The sequence below is a fragment of the Anolis sagrei genome, chromosome X (genome assembly GCF_037176765.1).
Source record: "Anolis sagrei isolate rAnoSag1 chromosome X, rAnoSag1.mat, whole genome shotgun sequence".
NCBI lineage: Eukaryota > Metazoa > Chordata > Lepidosauria > Squamata > Dactyloidae > Anolis > Anolis sagrei.
The window spans coordinates 49,541,824-49,565,334 of NC_090034.1; the positions used below are offsets into that span (position 1 = coordinate 49,541,824).

At 37.3% G+C, this 23,511-nt stretch overlaps 1 protein-coding gene across 2 annotated transcripts; it reads right to left on the minus strand.

Annotated features, from left to right (window-relative positions):
- Positions 1–30: 30 nt before the first annotated feature.
- LIMK2 (LIM domain kinase 2) lies at positions 31–19,234 on the minus strand. Of its 2 annotated transcripts, none has more exons than XM_060785207.2 (13): positions 19,142–19,234; positions 11,905–12,014; positions 9,656–9,751; positions 8,705–8,809; positions 7,801–7,987; positions 6,422–6,508; positions 6,200–6,331; positions 6,038–6,094; positions 3,398–3,463; positions 2,902–3,103; positions 2,104–2,159; positions 1,777–1,934; positions 31–845 (listed from the first exon to the last, which is right to left on the minus strand). In XM_060785207.2, exons 1-13 carry the CDS (start codon positions 19,169–19,171, stop codon positions 695–697), a joined length of 1,437 nt encoding a protein of 478 aa, XP_060641190.2. In that variant the 5' UTR covers positions 19,172–19,234; the 3' UTR covers positions 31–694. The 2 variants fall into 2 exon arrangements, with proteins under 2 accessions (XP_060641190.2, XP_060641189.2); XM_060785206.2 differs by having other exon boundaries at positions 19,110–19,230.
- Positions 19,235–23,511: the final 4,277 nt, after the last annotated feature.

The following is a 23,511-nucleotide window of genomic DNA, read 5'->3' on the forward strand; positions in this document are numbered from 1 at the left end:
AACGATGTTCAATTAGATTTCTGTCATTCCTTGAATTTGAAAATTAGAAATCAATTTATTGCTTTATTTATTCCAGTTTTATGGTGAAAAATATACATAATTTCAGTTAACAGCAGATTAATTGTCCCTTTAAAAAGAGCATTAAGGTAATAAAAAAATCCCCTCTGAAAAATCTATTTGTTCTGTAACAGGAAGTGGACCCAGTTACCGGAATCCGAAAGAAAGAGGTAGAGAAAGACCTGACAATATGGCCGCCTTTTCGAGTCATAAATTAAAAGACAATATATATATATATATCCCTCCCGGAATATTCGAACTAATTATATTCGAACTTAGTGTTGATAAACCCATTTGGTCCATTTGTAGGAGTAGTAGTGTGTCTTTGGTGGAGTTGTAGAGGTGGTTCTGGAAAAGCAAAAAAAAAAAAAAAGAGGGCTGCCCTTTTCTAAGATGGCCGTCCCCCTTACTAATTGGCCATGGCGCCCAGTAATCCACAAGAAGCTGAAAACAACCAAGAGAAAGAAAGTCACTTGCAATATTCTCGGTTTTCCCGGAAGCATGGCTGATTTCTTGTTGCGGTGTCCAGGAATCCAAAAGAAGCTGAAAACAATCAAAGGAATGGCGTCGTTTGCAATATTCTCATTTTTCTGGAAGCTTCTGGAAGTGTTGAATTATGCCATTTTTCCAGAACATTCTAGGCATCAGGTGACTGTCGGCGGACGAGTCCAAACTGGGCGGTAACGGTGTGGTCCAGTTCTTCCAGTTCGGAGGGAAGCGGGATTCCCAGTTCTCCCAGATAAAGGGCCAGCGCCTCCAAGGAATCCTCCAGCTTTGAAAAGGGTGGCCTGGTGGGAGGAGGAATAGCATTAGTATTAGTATTAGTATTATTACATAATAATTATTTGCCTGAATTATTAAATAAATAAAAACAATAATGTTTTTATTTATTGATTTAAGAATAGTAAATTATTTAAATAATAATATTGTTATTTAATAATAATAGTTAATATTTTTTATAATGTATAATGATTTTATTTATTTAATAATAAATGTAAATAATTTTGATAATATTTTAATCTAAATAAAAACATTATTACAATTACCATTTACCTTTATTATTAATTAAATCAATAGATAAAAGCCATATTATTTTAATTACGATCATTATTTACATTTATTAGTAAATAAATAAAACCAATATTGTTATTATAATCATTGGCATTTGTTATTAAATAAATAAATAAAACCATTATTATTATTTACATTGATTATATTCTAATATATTAAAATATTAAAATGTATTTGATTTATTGATATATTTAAATATTTAAATGCATTTAATATATTCTAATATTAAAATATATTTAATATATTCAAATATATTAAAATGCATTTAATATATTCAATTATATTAAAATGCATTTAACATATTCTGATATATTCCAATATTAAAATGTATTTAAGATATTCCAATATATTGAAATGTATTTAATATATTAAAATATATTATTATATTCCTGTATTAAAATGCAGGATTAAATACATTTTAATATATTGGAATATATGAAATGCATTTAATATATTCCAATATAGAGATGTCTTAAATATCTTCCAATATATTTAATTATTTAAATGCATTTAATGTATTCTGATATAGTAAAATATTAAAGTGTATTTCGTATATTCCAATATATTAAAATGTATTCGATATCTTTCAATTATTATTTAATATATTTCAGTATATTCCAATATGGAAATGCATAGACTGAGACCAACCGGCCCTCAGGCTGGAGGCAGCAGGAGTGGACGGCCAGTGGGAAGAAGGCGGGTGGGCAGTCGCTGGGAACGAACTTCTCCCAGAAGAGCACCACGTTCAGGCCAAAGTCCAGCTGCCGCGGGAGGACGTCTGGGTCTGCATACACCTGGCCGATGATCTGGAAGCAGGAGGAAGAAATTTATTATTAGTATCATTATTAGTATTATATTGTAATATATTTTTATCATTATATGATCATTTATTATTTATATGTTTAAAAGAACTAATATGATAAAATAATTACAATGATTAATAATAATAATAATAATAATAATAATGTAGCTGACCTCGCAAAGGACGATCCCAAAGGAGAAGATGTCCACCTTCTCATCGTAGCTCTGTCCTATAACATAAGGAATATATATTGACAAAGGTATATATATATATATATATATATATATACACACACACACACACACACACACACACACACACACTCTATATATGCTGCCTAAAGCTATTACATAAATAGAAAACCCAGTAAGGAAATAATTAGTTTAATACTGTTATATTGTTATATATTTTATTACATTTTTATCATTATATAGTATTATTATTATTATATTTTATAATATTTTATCATTATAATATATAGTATTGGTATTACTTTATTATATCTCATATATTATCATATATTTTATATTTTTATCATTACATATCATATATTTTATTGTATTTGTATCATACAGTGTTATCATTTATTGTTGTATTATATAGTATTACTATGATAGTATATATCATACATATTTTATTATATTCGTATCATTATTACATTATTATATATTTTATTATCTTTTATCATCATTATATAGTAGTAGTATTATATTATTATATTTTATCATCATTATATAGTATATATTTTATTATATAGTATATATTTTATTATATGTCTATCATTTTATAGTATTTTTAATTTTTTATTATACAGTATTATTATATATTGTATTATATTTGTATTGTTATATAGTATTATGATTATTATATATTTTATTATGTTGTTTCAGTATTATGTATTTTATTATATTTTCATCATTACTATTATATAATATTAGTATTGTAATAGATTTCAAGATAAGTTTACATACCGTTAAGCATCTCGGGGGCCATCCAGAAGGGGTTCCCCACCACGGTGTAGCGCTTCCTGCGGCCGCTCTTCCTCAGGCTTCGCCTCCGGCCTGGTTGTGAGAGGGGCCAACCAAACCCCGCTCCCGCTGGCTCTGCCCCCTCCACATCCTCCTTTGCAATCAGCCGTGAGAGGCCAAAGTCTGCCACCACCACCTGGGAGTCCTATATAAATATATAATAATAATATATAATAAAGCATCTAATATATGTTAATATGTTCATGTCCCAACAGATGGCGTTGTTTTTGATAAAAAGCATATTTGTCCTGTCACAGGTGTGACATCTATATAATCGTAGGCATGTGATAACATAAAAACACACACCTATTCGAATACTACGTTGTGTCAAATTTTTAAAGCAATCGGTGAAGTATTTTGGGAGATTTAAGATTTTAAACAAACATTTACATTTTTATTTATATAGATTTTATTATGAAATGTTGAGACAGAAGCTCACCCGCTTAATGAGACAGTTATGTGAGTTCAAGTCGCGGTGGATGATGGACATCGAATGCAGGTAGGCCTGGGGAAGAATATATGATATAATAAATAAAATTAAATATAATTAATAGAATATAATTAATAGAATAGAATAGAATAGAATAGAATAGAATCCAAGGTCTGGGAGAAGACCTTGGTTCACTTCTGATACAATAAATAAATAAATCCCAGAGGTGAAATCTTTTAAAATGCAATATTTAATACAATATAAAATAAAATTATAATATAAATGTAATACAATATAAATACAATATTAATATAATATATTTTATCTCACCATCCAAATATAATATGATACAATATAATATTAATATAAGATATAACTATACATATAATACAATATTGATATAACATTAATATAGTAATATTGCTATAATATAATATCACAATAATATAAATGTTTTATCTCACCATCCAAATATATTAATATTAATATAACACTATTATTATAAATAGTGTTATATTAATATTAAATATATTAAATATATTAATATAACACTTTAATATAATACAATATTAAATATATTAATATAACACTTTAATATAATACAATATTAATATAATAATACAACATACATGTAACATTAATATAATAGTAATATAATAATACAATATATATAACATTCGAATACACATGTGTATTTAGAGTAAAACTAGCAGTCCCAAGGATAGAAAAAAAGGCCACCAAAAATGATCCTAGTAACCACTCACAGCCTAGCTATCATTTTACATCAGCAGTAGAAGAAATGTAAACTCAGCTCTAGCAACCATTGTGCAGCTTTCCTTTTACCTCAGCAGTAGAATAACTAATCACTGTGCATTTTCCTTTTACCTCAGCAGTATAAGAAATGAAAGCTGAGCTGTGACTGGTTGTTATTGGCAACACAAATAGAACCAGGGAATGTGTTTGGGATTTTTAGCACAGGTGGTTTCGCCGGCCATAGAACGGGTTTTAGGAGTTGAATCGAGAAGAAGAGCAGCACAATCGTCTCAACAACGCCAAGCACAATTAGATCTACAGTGAAGACGTACGCAGCTGCAATATCTGAATTATTGAGTTTCATATCCTTAAGTCAGGATTATTAAATACAGCAGCCTTTAGTTCTACGTCATAGTACCACATTCATTAATCATCTGTAATGCCTTGCCCACATTCGAACATAGGCCGCAGTTGCACCTCACAAAGGTGCAGACATACTACTTTCCTTTCCTTTCCCTCCACAGCAACGCAAGGCAGGGTATTGAACTGAATGATATGTTTCCTCAGTGAATCTATGTTTGCAACAATACTTTTATTTACTTCCACATTCATTTTATATCAGACTGAGCCACAGCAAAGAGTGGCCGGGTTTAGCTAGTATAATCTATATATATATAAATGTTGTTTTCATTTTGAGTGACATCATAACTCAAAATCCGCTGGATGAATTGCCATCAAATTTGACAACAAGACACCTACTAACCCAAGAAGTGACCATCACTCAAAAAAATGATTTTGTCATTTGGGAGTTGTAGTTGCTGGGATTTATAGTTAACCTACCATCAAAGAGCATTCTGAACTCCACCAATGATGGAATTGAGCCAAACTTGGCACACAGGACTCCCATATTTATTTATTGTGTCAGGAGCAACCAGACATTTGTATTACATTTTTAACAAAGCAAACAAACAAACAGACAAACACAAAGTTTGCAAGCTTGGTAGTTGATTAAATGTCCTTTGACCAGTATCTGGCCCCTTGGAGTGCCTCTGGTGTTGCCGCAAGGAGGTCCTCCATTCTACATGTAGCAGGGCTCAGGTTCAGGACTCCCATGACCAACAGAAAAAACTAGAAGGGTTTGGTGGGCATTGACCTTGAGTTTTGGAGTTATAGTTCACCTACATCCAGAGAGCAGTGTGGACTCAAACAGTGATGGATCTGGACCAAACTTGGCACGAATACTCCATATGCACGAATATGAACACAGATAGAGTTTGGGGAAAACAGATCTTGACATTTGGGGGTTGCAGTTGATGGGATTTATAGTTCACCTACAATCAAAGAGCATTCTGGACCCCACCAACAAAAGAATTGGGACAAACTTCCCACACAGAATCCCCATGATCAACGGAAAATACTGTGTTTTCTGGGGGTCTTTGGCAACCCTTCTGACACCCCCTCGCAGCCCCCTCCAGGGGTCCTGACCCCAGGTTGAGAAATGCTGCCTCAAAGCCATCCAGTCCAACTCCCTTCACCAGGACAAGAAAACATAAAGCCCTCTTGACAAAGAGCCATCCAGCCATAGATATAGATACATATGATTCACACACACATATATGTATATGGCAGATATAGAATCATAGCTTTGAAAAGGACCCCTAAAGAAGGACAATGATATGTTGCCTGTTCCAGAGTAGGCAAACCAGACAATATCCACATCAACATTGACAAAGAAACAATAAGAAATACTGTTTACCCACAAGCATAAAGAAATTACATATATTAGAAACCAACACTTTCTCAGTACTTTATTTTCCAGATCACCAGACTGGGCCACAGCAACACGTGGCAGGAGATGGCTAGTATAATATAAATATAGATATATGGTAATCTCACCATCCCGGAGGCGATGTCCTTGGAGAAGCTGACCTTCTTCTCCCAAGGAAAGGGATCCTAGGAGAGAGAAAGAAAGAGGTGGAAAAGGTTATCATCGATTCCTTCCGCCCTTCCTTCCAAGATGGTGGGCGGGCACTTGTCCTGGCCCTTCCCGCCACTCACCGCACTGCGCAGGAAGTCCTTCAAGGTCCCGCCCTCGATATACTCGGTCAGGAGGTTGAGCTTCCTGTCTTTGTAAAGGACCCCCAGGAAGCGCAGCACGTTCGGGTGGCCCAGGCTGCGCATGAGTTTCACCTGAAATGGATAATATCATAAATATAAATATAAATATAATATAATAATTATAATATAATATATATGAGGTCAAAGGGGATGACCTCCAACCTCAGTGAGGAAAGTCTTCTGGGTCTCTTCGTTGCAACGAATCAGCTCCTTCATCACCATCACTTTTCCTGTTGCTTTGTGTGTCACCTGCACAAATAAAATCATCATCATCATCATCATCATCATTTATGATAATTTATGCACCCTGTAAAATCGCAGACATCTTGGAAAATGCAAAACACATGCCCAAAAGACAATAACAGTCATGATAATAATATATAATAGGAATAATAAATGGCAGTTCAGCCTTGATTATATATATTAATATAATAATAATAACAACAATAATAACTTTATTTGTATTCTGTCCTATCTCCCTGATTATAATACAATCTATATATATAAAAATGCTCTGTGCATAATGAGTAACTTAAAAACGAACCAATGAACGAAATCACACCAAATTTGGCAACAAAATGTCTCACAACACAAGGAATGACTATCACTCAAAAATTATGATTTTGTCATTTGGGAGTTGTAGTTGCTGGGATTTATAGTTCACCTATAATCAAAGAGCATTCTGAACTCCACCAACAATGGAATTGAACCAAACTTGGCACACAGGACTCCCGTGAGCAACAGAAAATACTGGACGGGTTTGGTGGGCATTGGCCTTGAATTTTGGAATTGTATTTCACCTCCATTCAGAGAACACTGTGGACTCAAACAATGATGGATCTGGGCCAAACTTGACAGGAATACTCAATATGCCCAAATGTGAACACAGATGGAGTTTGGGGGAAATAGACCTTGACATTTGGGAGTTGTAGTTACTAGGATGTATAGTTCACCTACAATCAAAGAGCATTCCGAAACCCACCAACGATGGAATTGGGCAAAACATCCCACACAGAACCCCATGACCAAGAGAAAATTCTGTGTTTTCTGGTGGTCTTTGGTGACCCTTCTGACACCCGCCTGGTGACCCCCCTCCCGGGGTCTTGACTTCCCAGGTTGAGAAATGATGCCTTAAGGCCATCCAGTCCAACTCCCTTCACCAGGGCAAGAAAACATAAAGCCCTCCTGACAAAATTCCATCCAGCCATTCCCACACACACATATATACGTATATTACAGATGCAGTATCAAAGATTTGAAAGGGACCCCTAAAGAAGGACACTGATCTGTTGCATGTTCCAGAGGAGGCAAACCAGACAATCTCTACATCAACACTGACAAAGAAACAGCAAGAAATACTGTTTACCCACAAGCGGAAAGACATTACATATATTAGAAACCAACACTTTCTCATTACTTTATTTTCAAGATCACCAGACTGGGCCACAGCAACGTGTGGCAGGGGACTGCTAGTATATAATATAATAGCATTAAATAGCAATTATAATATAATATAGTATATAACGGAATAGACGACACACCTTGAGGGCCCGGCCAAAGAAGCCCTTTCCCAGGACCTCTCCGTGGAGCAGGTCGGAGGGGCGGAAGATCTGCGGAGAGGAAGGGTCAGAGCGAAGGGACTCTGAGCGCCACAAGTCCCGTCCCCAAACCGGGTGGGCCTCCTTTGGGGAACCCGGGGCTGGCGAGCGAGATGTGCTGTTACTCCGTCTGGCAATAATATAAATGATAATATGATATATAATAAGAATTGATTATTATTATAATGTAATATATAATAATAGAATTAAAAGAATAAAATACTTATAATAATGATAGAATTTCAATAATATAATATAAATGATAATAATATATAATAGAACTAAAATAATAAAATATGTGATAATAATATAATAATTATAATGGTAATAACAGACTTAATATAATATAAACTATAACAATATTATGTAATATATAATAATGATATGATTGAAAAATAATAATGTATTATATAATGATGATACTAGTGTAATTAAAATAATATAATAATAAAATGCAATATATAATAATAGAATTAAAATTATAAAATAATATAAACTATAATATATAATAAAAATACTGTATTATAATAATTAAATAATAATTATAATATACAATATATAATATATTATAATAAAATGTACAAAGAATAATATAATTAAATAATAATATATGAAATAAACACAAATTATATTATAACAATATAATAATATATTAATGTGATAAAATAATATAATACTATTATAATATATAAAAAACCAAAAATTTTATTATATTATAATATATGAAATAAACACAAATCATGTTATAATATAGCAATATAATAATAATGATAATAATAATAATAATAATATAATGAACCATATATAATAATATTATAATGCAATAGGCGATAAATATATGAAATACCGGAGGGAGCGCCTTTGGGGGGAGGCCCTGCCCCCTTCCACCTCCTCTTCCAATCGCAGCTCCTCCAGCCGCTCCAGGCTCTGCCCCAAATAGCTCATAGGCTTCCTAATAATATACAATGGAATAATACACAAAGAAGACATATATATATATATATATATATAAAAGGCGACTGGGTGTATAAGACGACCCCCAACTTTTCCAGTTAAAATATAGAGTTTGGGATATACTTGCCGTATAAGACTACCCCTCTTCCAACACACCAAATAAAAAATTTAAAAGCATCAGATTTGATTTCAATATGTTAATTTTCCTATTACTGTACCTCCTTCTCTGCCTCTCAGATCTCGCACCTGCGCACCTGCACCACTTCACTGCAGTCTTCAGGAGCGAGATCTGAGAGGCAGAGGAGGAGGTACGGTAATAGGATACAAGGGCAGGCCACACAGGTAAAAGAGGTGTGTTTGTCTGGGCACAGAGCCACTCCATCTCTTTTTTCCATACCCCGGGCGCCCCGGACGCCTGCAGCTTGCTCCGCCCTTCACTTACACCTTTCCCTAGGCACCCCTTCAACTAACCATCAGGACCGCATTAAGTCCACAAATCCTGATGAATGGATTTTCTTCTGCCGTACTTGTACAGCGTCGCCCTTAATGCTTTCATACAGTTGCTGTATACGGCAGGGACGCGGCCACTGCCATTTTTGGCTCCCCCCACAATATGCAGCAACCACAGATTCTCCAATCCAGATTGGAAGTTTCAGCGCCCGCTCTATAAGACAACCCCACATATAAGGCTACTCCCATGACCCCGGACTTTTGTGAAGATTTTCTTGGGTTAAAAAGTAGTCTTATACACCAGAAAATACGGTATATATAGACACACATAACATATTATTATAATATTTTAATAATAATAATAATAATAATAATGGAGATGGGGGCTACTCACTCTGTGGCACAGGTGCCTCCTCCCCCTGTCTCCACGGCAATGCCCTTTGATCCCTGGTTGACCTCCGAGGTGGAAAAGAGGCTCAGGCACTTTGCACTAGGAAGAAATAAACAGATAGATAGATCTAGATCAGTGTTTCTCAACCTTCTTAATGCTGTGACCCCTTAATGCAGTTCCCCATGTTGTGGTGACCCTCAACCATAACATTATTGTCGAAGGCTTTCATGGCTGGAATCACCAGAGGGTTGTTGTAGGTTTTTTTCGGGCTGTATGGCCATGTTCTAGAGGCATTATCTCCTGACATTTCGCCTGCATCTATGGCAAGCATCCTCGGAGGTTGTGAGGTCTGACGTCAGGAGAGAATGCCTCTAGAACATGGCCACATAGCCCGAAAAAACCTACAACAACCCATAATTTTATTGCTACTTCATAACTGTAATTTTTTTTTCTCATAATGTAAATATCTGATCTGCAGGGATGTATTTTCATTCACTGGACCAAATATGGCACAACTCCATTGGGGGAGGTTGAAGGATTTTGTCATTTGGGAGTTGTAGTTGATGGGATTTATAGTTCACCTACAATCAAAGAGCATTCTGAACTCCAACGATGGATTTGGGCCAAACTTGGCACACAGAACTCCTATGATCAATAGAAAATACTAGAAGGGTTTGGTGGGCATTGACCTTGAGTGTTGTAGTTCACTTATATCCAGAGAGCAGTGTGGACTCAAACAATGGTGGATCTGGACCACACTTGGCACAAATACTCAATAATAATAATAATAATAATAATAATAAACTTTATTTGTATCCAGCCACCATCTCCCCAAAGGGGACTCGGAGCGGATTACATGGGGCCAAGCCGGAACAAGAATTACAATATAACAATGCAAATTGCAATCAAATAAACAACATAACATTAAAATATAAAACATCAAAGCATATAAAACAATATACACAAAACATAGGAACTAAGCATAATGACAGAAAGACAAAGGGCAGGCCGCATGTACATAAAATGATTTAAAAACTCCAGGTGAGATAAGGGGGGAGAACTAATTGTAAAGGTGAACTCATAGAGAGATAGAAAATTAAGGCAACCTTCGTAGGGGGGGGGGGGGGTCCTTGGACAAGCATAAAATTATGTGGCAGAGCCAGGTCTAAAGACTCTTTTTAAAAGTTTCCAAGGTCGGGGGCTTTCCTAATCTCTCCAAGCAGTGAATTCCAAAGTCGGGGGCCACAGAGGAGAAGGCTCTCTCCCTTGTACCCACAAGGTGAGTCTGAGAGACTGGTAAGGGTGAAAGGAGGGCCTCGCCTGAAGATCGAAGGGTACGGGCTGGTTCATGGAGAGAGATACGGTCACGAAGGTAGGCGGGTTCCAAACCGTTTAGGGCTTTATAGGTAAGAACCTGTAATTGGGACTGGAAGATGAACGGCAGCCAATGGAGCTCCTTAAACAGGGGGGTTGACCTCTCCCCGTAAGTTGCCCCAGTTATTAATCTGGCTACCGACTGTTGGACAAGTTTGTAATTTCCGGGCTGTCTTCAAGAGTAGCCCCACGTAGAGAGCATTGCAATAGTCCAGTCTATTATGCCCAAATGTGAACAATGGTGGAATTTGGGGGAAATAGACCTTGAGATTAATTGTCCTGTCTAATATGCCTAAATGTGAACAATGGTGGAGTTTGGGGAAAATAGACCTTGAGATTAATAGTCCCGTCTAATATGCCCAAATGTGAACAATGGTGGAGTTTGGGGGAAATAGACCTTGAGATTTGGGAGTTGTAATTGCTGGGATTTATAGTTCACCTACAATCAAAGCATTCTGAACCCCACCAATGATAGAATTGGGCCAAACTTCTCACAGAGAACCCCCATGCTTTGAAGGAACCCGCTGGCAAGAGCCTCCCTCCAACCTTGCACACTCTCCCTCACTTGCACATGCGCACCACACTGCTATGCACTGAGCACGCCTGCTCTCCCCTCCCCGCTTGGAGTTTCAGAAACAGCCCGGCGCTTGACTGAGAGGCCAGCCAATCACAGCGGAGGAGGGCTTTTGGTGGGAGGATTTGCCGTCTGTTTCCAAAAGGGAAGTGAAGGACAGGTGGAGAGATTTTCAGCCTTCTTTGTCAAAGGGGTTCCGAAGAACATCAGAAATATGTGTTTTCTGATGGTCTTTGGCAGCCCCTCTGAACCCCCAGGTTGAGAAATGAGATAGATAAAGAGAGTGTTCAATTCCTCAACTCACCAATAGAGGGCCGAGGGTTGGACAAAGGCATGAGGGTCGCCATCCTCGATTATGACCTTGCAGCTCTGGCAAGCAAAGCATTCTGGGTGGAATTTGGACTCCCCCGACACCTAATAAGGATATACAGAATAATTATAATAATAATAATGATATATAACATAATAATAATAATAATAATAATAATAATAATAATAATAATCTTTATTTATACCCCGTCCCCTCTCCCCAGAGGGACTCAGGGTTAATAATATACAATATACAAAAGTATATATAAAATTGTAATATTATAATAGCACAATATTATAATATATAAAATAACAAGATAATGATGATATATAATAGAATCATAGTTGCAAGAGATCTCGTGGGCCATCCAGTCCAACCCTCTGCCAAGAAGCAGAAAAATTGCATTCAAAGCACCCCCAATAGATGGTCATCCAGCCTCTGTTTCAAAGCCTCCAAAGGAGCCTCCACCACACTTTGGGGCAAAGAGTTCCACTGCTGAACAGCTCTCACAGACAGATAGTTCTTCATGTTCAGATGGAATCTTCTTTCCTGTAGTTTGAAGCCATTGTTCCGCATCCTAGTCTCAGGACAGCAGAAAACAAGCTTGCTCCCTCCTCCCTATGACTTCCCCTCACATTTATACATGACCATTATGTCTCCTCTCAGCCTTCTCTTCTTCAGGCTAAACATGCCCAGCTCTTTAAGCTGCTCCTCATAGGACTTATTCTCCAGACCCTTGATCATTTTAGTCGCCCTCCTCTGGACACATTCCAGCTTGTCAACACCTCCCAGAATTGGACACAGTATTCCAGGTGTGGTCTAACAAAGGCAGAATAGAGCGGAAGCATGACTTCCCTGGATCTAGACACTATATTCCTATTGATGCAGGCCAAAATCCCGTTGGCATTTTTTGCCGCCGCATGACATTGTTGGCTCATGTTTAACTTGTTGTCCACAAGGACTCCAAGATCTTTTCAACACGTACTGCTCTCGAGCCATGCGTCCCCCATTCTATATCTTTGCATTTCAATTATTATATAAAATAATGATTTCAAATATTATATAAAATAATATAGAAATTAACATAACAACATGATTTTTGTTGTTGTTTATTCGTTCAGTTGCTTCCGACTTTTCATGACCTCATGGACCAGCCCATGCTGTCACCATCCCCAGCTCTTTCAGAGTCAAGCCAGTCACTTCAATGATGCCATCCATCCATCTTGCCCTTGGTCGGCCCCTCTTCCTTTTGCCTTCCATTTCCCCTAGCATCATTGTCTTCTCTAAGCTTTCCTTTCTCCTCATGATGTGGCCAAAGGACTTCATCTTGGCCTCTACTATCCTTCCCTCCAATGAGCAGTCGGGCTTTATTTCCTGAAGTATGGACTGGTTGGATCTTCTCGCAGTCCAAGGCACTCTCAGAACTTTCCTCCAACACCACAGTTCAAAAGCATCGATCTTCCTTCGCTCAGCCTTCCTTATGGTCCAGCTCTCACATCCGTAGGTGACTATGGGGAATACCATTGCTTTTACTATGCGGATCTTCATTACCAGTGTGGTGTCTCTACTCCTCACTATTTTATCAAGATTGGTCATTGCTCTCCTCCCAAGAAGTAAACGTCTTCTGATTTTCTGGCTGCAGTCTGCGTCTGCAGTAATCTTCGCTCCTAGAAATACAAAGTCTCTCACTGCCTCCACGTTTTCTCCCTCAGTTATCAATCAGTCTGGTTGTCATCATCTTGGGTTTTTTATTAGTTTAACTGCAAACCAGCTTTTGCGCTTTCTTCTTTCACCTTGATTAGAAGGCTCCTCAGCTTCTCCTAGCTTTCGGCCATCAAAGTGGTATCATCTGCATATCTAAGGTTGTTAATGTTTCTTCCAGGAATTTTCACCCCAGCCTTGCATTCCTCAAGCACCACACATCGCATGATGTGTTCTGCATACAAGTTGAATAGGTTGGGTGAGAGTAGACAGCCCTGCCGTACACCTTTCCCAATCTTGAACTAGTGGTAATATATAATACATAAAATAGTACCATATTTATAATTATATGTTTTTGTTATTATTATTATATTGTGTTGTTGTTTATTCATTCAGTCCTAACTTTTAGTGACCAGCCCAGACCAGAGCTCCCTGTCAGCCATGGCCACCCCCATTTTCTTCAAAGTCAAGCCAGTCGCTTCAAGTATAACATCCATCCATCTTGCCCTTAGTCGGCCCCTCCTCCTTTTTCCTTCCATTTTCCCCAGCATCATTGTCTTCTCTAACCTTTCCTGTCTTCTCATTATGTGGCCAAAGGACTTCATCTTTGCCTCTACTGTCCTTCCCTCCAGTGAGCAGTCGGGCTTTGTTTCCTGGAGGATGGACTGGTTGGATCTTCTCGCAGTCCAAGGCACTCTCAGCACTTTCCTCCAACACCACAGTTCAAAAACATCTCTCTTCCTTCACTCAGCCTTCCTTATGGTCCAGCTCTCACATCCGTAGGTGACTATGGGGAATACCATTGCTTTAACTATGCGGATCTTCGTTGCCAGTGTGATGTCTCTACTCTTCACATTATTATTATTATTATTATTATTATTATTATTATTTCATTGAGATTGGTCATTGCTCTCCTCCCAAGAAGGAAACATCTTCTGATTTCCCAGCTACAGTCTGTGTCTACTATAATATTATATTTTATAGTATTATTGTATTATATTCATTATATTATATTATAATTATTATAGCTATTATTACATCAATATAGTTAATTTAATATTAATATAATAATAATAAACCAACAATACAACATAATATAATCTATATAAATAAAAATGCAATCTTTGTTTGTGGGATTAACATAACTCAAACACCACTGGACGAACTGACACGAAATTTGGACACTACACCCCTAACGAATGACCATCACTCATAAACCCCTCCCAAAAAACAGCAGAAAGGACTTAAAAACCCCAAAAAGCTAAATGTCGATACAGCGCATGCACAAAAACGACAGCTCCCAGCATGCCCTAGACCAGGCCATTTAGGGGAGGAGGATGCTCCAAGTGCACTGCTTCCAAGCTGCAAGCTTGCTTCTCCTTAGATTTCTTTGAGAGCATCCCAATCCGTACATATATCCTATTTCCTATTCCCGGACTGCAGTTGTTGAGGTATCAAGATGTTGGCAATTGTGAACCATCCTGAGTCACCTCTGGGATGAGAATGGTGGTATATAAATGTGGTAAATAAATACATAGATAAATAATAATCACCTTAGATCGAACACTAGCATATAGGAAACACTGCTTGAACACCAAGTACAAAGGAGCTGCACGCAATAACATCCTGCGGAAACTTTCTGGCAGCACATGGGGTGCAGACCCAAAATTAGTAAGAACATCACCCCTGGCCTTGTCTTACTCAACCGCTGAGTATGCCTGCCCTGTTTGGCATAGGTCTGCCCATTCAAAGCAGGTGAACATAGCATTGAATGAAACGTGCAGAATAATAACAGGATGTCTTAAACCTACACCTGTTGATAAACTCTACAAGCTAGCTGGCATTGCCTCCCCCCCCCCCCCCCCCGATGTGCGACAGGAAGTTGATGCTAACTGTGAGAGAAATATAAGGTTGAACACTGTGAAAGCCACTCACTGCATGGCTACCAGCCTCCTCCCAGTAGACTCAAACCAAGGAAAAGCTTTATGATAACAACCACCTCTCTTGGTGTCCCCCCAGCAACAGCAAGAGTATCCCTCTGGGCAGCTAAACCAGGAAACCCCAACTGGATGGCCCCCCATGAGGGTCTTCTTCCAGGGGCAAATCAAGAATGGGCAACTTGGAAGTCCCTGAACAGACTCAGAAATGGAGTGGGCAGATCACAAGACAAAATGGCACTACCTAGAAGAATCCCACACCTTGTGTGACTGTGGAGCAAGACACCTAACAACCCAATCTATGTCCTTCACTCAAAAAAATGATTTTGTCATTTGGGAGTTGTAGTTGCTGGGATTTATAGTTCACCTACAATCAAAGAGCACTCTGAACCCCACCAACGATGGAATTGAACCAAACTTGGCACACAGGACTCCCATGACCAACAGAAAATACTGAAAGGGTTTGGTGGGCAGTGTCCTTTGGTTTTGGAGTTGTAGTTCACCTACATCCAGAGATCACTGTGGACTCAAACAATGATGGATCGGGAACAAACTCTACAGAAAAACTCAATATGCCCAAATGTGAACACTGGTGCAGTTTGGGGAAAATAGAATCTTTACATTTGGGAGTTGTAGTTGCTGGGATTTATAGTTCACCTACAATCACAGAGCATTCTGAACCCCACCAATGATAGAATTGGGCCAAACCTCCCACACAGAACCCCCACGTGGGCCACAGCAACACGTGGCAGGGGACGGCTAGTCTATATAAATAAAAATGTAATGTTCGTTTGTGGGAGTAACATAACACAAAAACCACTGGATGAATTGCTGAGTTTTATTTATTGTTGTATTACTGCTGCTAATGTTTTATTGTTGTATTGTGTTCTCGGCCTCATGTAAGCTGCACCGAGTCCCTTGGGGAGGTGGTAGTGGGGTACAAATAAAGTTTAATAATAATAATAATAATGAATGGACACCAAATTTGGCCACAATACACCTATCAGGCCAATGAGTGACCATCACTCATAAAACACCGAAAAACACAGCAGAGACGACTTTAAAAGCCAAAAAACAAAAATTACATTACAACGCTTGCACAAACCCACATATATACAAATATATATTGTTGTTGTTCATTCGTCTCCGACTCTTCATGACCTCATGGACTAGCCCATGCCAGAGCTCCCTGTCGGCCGTCACCACCCCCAGCTCCTTCAAGGTCAGTCCAGTCACTTCAAGGATGCCATCCATCCATCTTGCCCTTGGTTGCCCCCCCTTCCTTTTACCTTCCACTTTCCCCAGCATAACTGCCTTCTCTAGGCTTTGTTGTCTCCTCATGATGTGGCCAAAGTACTTCAACTTTGTCTCTAGTATCCTTCCCTCCAGTGAGCAGTCGAGCTTTATTTCCTGGAGGATGGACTGGTTGGATCTTCTCGCAGTCCAAGGCACTCTCAGGACTTTCCTCCAGCACCATAGTTCAAAAGCATCGATCTTCCTTCGCTCAGCCTTCCCTAAGGTCCAGCTCTACATCCGTAGGTGACTACAGGGAATACCATGGGTTTGACTATGCGGATCTTCGTTGCCAGTGTGATGTCTCTACTCTTTACTATTTTATCGAGACTGGACATTGCTCTCCTCCCAAGAAGTAAGCGTCTTCTGATTTCCTGGCCACAGTCTGCATCCGCAGTAATCTTTGCGCCTAGAAATACAAAGTCTGTCACGGCCTCCACATTTTCTCCCTCTATTTTCCAGTTGTCAATCATTCTTGTCGCCATAATCTTGGTTTTTTTGATGTTTAGCTGCAACCCGGCTTTTGCGCTTTCTTCTTTCACCTTGGTTAGAAGGCTCCTCAGCTCCTCCTCGCCTTCGGCCATCAGAGTGGTGTCATCTGCATATCTGAGGTTGTTAATGTTTCTTCCAGCAGTTTTCACCCCAACTTTGCATTCATCAAGCCCCGCACATCGCATTATGTGTTTCTACATACAAGTTAAAAAGGTTGGGTGAGAGTATGCAGCCTTGCCGTACGCCTTTCCCAATCTTGAACCAGTCTGTTGTTCCTTGGTCAGTTCTGACTGTTGCTACTTGGTCCTTGTACAGATTCCTCAGGAGACAGACAAGGTGGCTTGGGATGCCCATCCCACCAAGGACTTGCCACAATTTATGATGATCCACACAGTCAAAGGCTTTAGAGTAGTCAATGAAGCAGAAATAGATGTTTTTCTGAAACTCCCTGCCTTTCTCCATTATCCAGCGGATATTGGCAATTTGGTCTCTCGTTCCTCTGCCTTTTCTAAACCCAGCTTGAACGTCTGGCAACTCTCACTCCATGTATTGCTGGAGTCTTCCTTGCAGGATCTTGAGCATTACCTTACTGGCATGAGAAATCGGGGCCACCATACAAAAGTATGAGCAGTCTTTCGCATTTCCCTTTTTTGGTAGGGGGATATAAGTTGATTTTTCCAGTCTGATGGCCATTCTTGTGTTTTCCATATTTGCTGGCATATGGCATGCATCACCTTGACATCATCATCTTTTAAGATTTTAACCAGTTCAGCTGGGAACCCGTCGTCTCCTGCTGCCTTGTTGTTAGCAATGCTTTTTAAGGCCCATTTGACCTCACTCCTCAGGATGTCTGGTTCTAATTCATTCACCACACCGTCAAAACTATCCTCGATATTATCCTTCCTAGAATCATAGAATCAAAGAGATGGAAGAGACCTCATGGGCCATCCAGTCCAACCCCCTGCCAAGAGGCAGGAATATTGCATTCAAATCACCCGACAGATGGCCATCCAGCCTCTGTTTAAAAGCTTCCAAAGAAGAGGCCTCCACCACACTCCGGGGCAGAGAGTTCCACTGCTGAACGGCTATCACAGTCAGGAAGTTCTTCCTCATGTTCAGATGGAATCTCCTCTCTTGTAGTTTGAAGCCATTGTTCCGCGTCCTAGTCTCCAAGGAAGCAGAAAACAAGCTTGCTCCCTCCTCCCTGTGGCTTCCTCTCACATATTTATACATGGCTATCATATCTCCTCTCAGCCTTCTCTTCTTCAGGCTAAACATGCCCAGCTCCTTAAGCCGCTCCTCATAGGGCTTGTTCTCCAGACCTTTTATCATTTTAGTCACTCTCCTCTGGACACATTCCAGCTTGTCAATTATCCTTCCTATACAGATCTTCTGTATAGTCTCGCCACCTTCTCTTCATCTCTTCAGCTTCTGTTAGGTCCCTGCCATCTTTGTTTCTTATCACTCATAAAAACACTGAAAAACACACCAGAAGGGACTTAAAGGCCCAAAGAATACATTATAATGCGTTCACAAAACCACACACACACACACACATATGCAAACACACAGATATACACAAAAAATATGCACACATATACACACAAAACACATATACACAGACTGGGCCACAGCAACGCGTGGCAGGGGACGGCTAGTCTATGCTAATGAACGATATGATCTGAGGAGCAGCCCCACCCTTCCTTCCCCGTTCCCTCCCTCCTGCTCCTCCCGCGTTGCCTGGCAACAGCGAGCCCCTCCCTTCGCCCTCCTTACAACGGAGAGAGCGGATTCCGTTTGTCCCTCACCGGCCTCCTTCGCCGCCGCGTCTCCTCCATCGCGGTCCACCATAGCGCGTGACGTCACCCTTCACCTGGGCGCCTCTCAGGCCCCGCCCCTCGACCAATCAGCGCTGCCGCTCCTCCCAGCCCTCGCCTCCACTCCCCCTCCCTTGACTCTGTCGTCACTCCTGGCCAATCAAAACGCGGGGGGCGTGGCCACACTGAAGCACGCCTCGCTCCTTGCGAAGGCTCCCTCTCATTCACTCCAGGGGACCGCGGGGCTCCGCCCACTGAGTGACGTCACCCCGCGGCAAGGGTGGGAAAAAGGTCCTTTAGTTATTCTCTTATTAATATTATTAAAAATATTAAAAAAATAATTAATTCAGCGACAGAGGGCTGGGAGGCAATAGAATCATAATGATAAGTTGATAATATATAAAATAATAACATAACATATCATATAATATATAAAATAATGTGTAAATAAGCAATCTATAAAATAAATATCACATAATATATAAACTATTAATCATAATACAATAATATATATATATAATATAAATATTATATAATATAATAATATATAAAATAATGTGTAAAATAGCAATACAATCTATAAAATAACATAAATATCACATAATATATAAAATGTGAATCATAATACAATAGAATAATATATAAAATAATATATAATATAAATATTATATAATATATAAAATGTGTAAAATAGCAATACAATCTATAAAATAATATAAATATCACATAATATATAAAATATTAATAATAATACAATATTATATATATAATTTAAATATATAACATAATAATATATAAAATAATGTGTAAAATAGCAATACAATATATGAAATAATATGAATATCACATAATATATAAAATATTAATCATAATACAAAATTTATTTATTTATTATTTATTTGATGCACTTATTAACCGCCATTCTCAGCCCTTACGGGCGACTCATGGCGGTGTACAGTACACATAAAAAGACAGTTACAGAGGCCAGTATCAACAACATATGACTATACGACAAATACAAACTACATAAAAATCCGCTTCGTCTCTTAGTAGAATCATAGCCAGTCTCATTTTCCTTATACCATTCCAGTTCTCATTACCGTAATGTTGTTGCTTAGCACTTAATTAAATGCCCTCTCGAACAGCCAGGTCTTAAGGCTTTTTCGAAAGGACATGAGGGAGGGCGCCTGTCTGATGTGTGCCGGGAGAGTGTTCCACAGCCAGGAACACTATTTTATATATTATAAAATAATATATAAAATAGTATATAATATAAATATTATATAATATAATGATAAAATGTGTAAAATACCAATACAATCTATAAAATAATATAAATATCACATAATATATACATTATTATTAATAATACAATATTATATATAATAATATATAAATATATAATATAATAATATATAAAATAATGTGTAAAATAGCAATACAATATGTGAAATAATATGAATATCACATAATATATAAAATATTAACAATAATACAATATAACATAATATATAAAATAATATATGAATATTATATAATATATAAAATAATGTGTATAATAGCAATACAATCTATAAAATAATATAAATATCATATAATATATAGAATATTAATCATAATGAAATATAATCTATAAAATGTAAAATAATATATAATATAAATATATAATAAAATAATATAAAATAATGATAATATATAAATTACAATATAATACAATAACATAAATATTATACAAAATGATAATACGATATAACAATGTATAAAATAATATATATTATATAAATGTATAATGTATAAAATGTGTAAAATAGCAATACAATTTATAAAATAATATAAATATCACATAATATATAAAATGTTAATCATAATACAATATAATATATATATATAAAATAATATATAAATATTATATAATATAATAATATATAAAATAATGTGTAAAATAGGCATACAATATGTGAAATAATATAAATATCACATAATATATAAATATTAATCATAATGAAATATAATATATAAAATATAAAATAATATATAATATAAATATATAAAATAATATATAATATAAATATATAAAATAATATAAAATAATAATATATAAATTACAATATAATACAATAACATAAATATTATACAAAATAATAATACAATATAACAATGTATAAAATGTGTAAAATAGCAATACAATATATAAAATAATATAAATATAACATAATATATAAAATCTTAATAATAATACAATATAATATATAATATATAAAATAATTTATAGATATTATACAATATAATAATATATAAAATAATGTGTAAAATAGCAATACAACATGTGAAATAATATCAATATCACATAATATATAAAATATTAATCATAATACAATATAATATATAAATATAAAATAATATAATATATAAATTACAATGTAATACAATACTATAAAATATTATATAAAATAGTAATACAATATAACAATGTATAAAATAATATATATATTATATAAATAAAGGTAGAAGTTTTCCCCTGACATTAAGTCTAGTTGTATCTGACTCTAGGGGTTGGTGCTCTTATTTCTAAATTGAAGAGCTGGTGTTGTCCATAGACACCTCCAAGGTCATGTGGCCAGCATGACTGCATGGTGCGCCGTTACCTTCCCGCAGAAGCGATACCTATTGATCTAATCACATTTGCATGCTTTCGAACTGCTAGGTTGGCAGAAGCTGGGGCTAACAGCGAGAGCTCACCCCACTCTCGGGATCTGAACCACTAACCTTTCGGTCAGCAAATTCAGCAGCTCAGTTGTTTAACCCACTGTGCTACGAGTACGGCCTTAAATATAAATACAAATGTATAATAATAATAATAATAATAATAATAATATATGTTGGTGTTGTTTGATTCAATATGGTGATGAGGCCTAAGGGCTAACCAATAAAATGTATTTATTAAGAATAATAATCTAATAAATACTAATAATCCCTGTGTGTGTTTCTCTTTTTTTAGAGGCCAAAAATGGAAGGGAAAGCAAATCCAGTCATTGATCTTTCTCCCTCTTTTTCTTTCTCCCTCCTTCTCTTCTCCTTCCCTCCATCCAGATCTCCTCCTCCTCTCTTCCCTGCAAAAAAAGCCAGAGCAAGAAGAGAAGGAGGAAGGGAAGGAAGGAAGAAGGGCAGAACCCCCCCGCTTTGCACTCTTTTACTCTTTTTCATTCCTTCCTTCTCTCCCTTCCCTCCTGCTTTTTCTCTCTTGATCCCTTGCATAGAGACACCTCCAAGGTCATGTGGCCGGAGCAATGTTATCTTCCCACAGAAGCAGTATCTATTGATCTACTCACATTTGCATTGATCTACTCACATTGGCTTCAAACTACAAGAAAGGAAATTCCATCTGAACATTAGGAAGAACTTCCTGACTGTAAGACTGTGGTTTTTAAATGATTTAAAATGTATTTATATTATTTTAATACTAAAATATTAAATACTTGGATTGCTGAAAGCGAGAAGGAGCCAAGGAGCCTTCTAAGCAAGGTGAAAGAAGAAAGTGCAAAAGCTGGGTTGCAATTCAACATTTAAAAAAACCCAAGATTATGGCAACCGGACTGATTGGTAACTGGCAAGCAGAGGGAGAAAACGTGGAGGCCGTGACAGACTTTGTATTTCTAGCCACAAAGAGTACTGCAGATGCAGACTGCAGCCAGGACATCAGAAGATGTTGCCTTCTTGGGAGGAAAGCAATGACTAATCTCGATAAAATAGTTAATCCGATCCACGATGGCTATCAAGATCGCCTCCAAGGAAGAAAGACAAGGCGCAAAATGAACACCCAAGCCCTTCAGCAGTCCTCCAGACGAGCCCTTCTCCAAACAGCACTCAAGGACCATCTACCCACAGAACACCCCGAAAATGTTGAGGAACTTTGGAACAAACTGAAGACCTCCATCATCACAGCCTGCAAAGAAACTATTGGATATCAAACCAAGAAACATCAAAATTGGTTTCGACGAAAATGACGAGATTCAACAGCTAATTGACAAGAAAAGGAAAGCCTTCCAAACATGGCAGAGAGACATCAACTGTGCTGCTAAGAAAAAGATCTACGCCAGTGCAAAAGCTGAGGTCCAAAGAAGGACAAGAGAACTCAAGAACATCTGGTGGACAAAGAAGGCTGAAGAAATTCAACACCTGGCAGATACCCATAATGCTCAGGGATTTTTCAAAGCCACAAAGGTCATCTATGGACCAAGAAACCATGGCATACAGCCTCTCCGCTCATCAGATGGAACCAAACTTCTGAAGGACAAAAAACCAATTGCCCTATGTTGGAAAGAACACTACCAAAGCCTCCTGAATCGCAGCTCCAACATGGC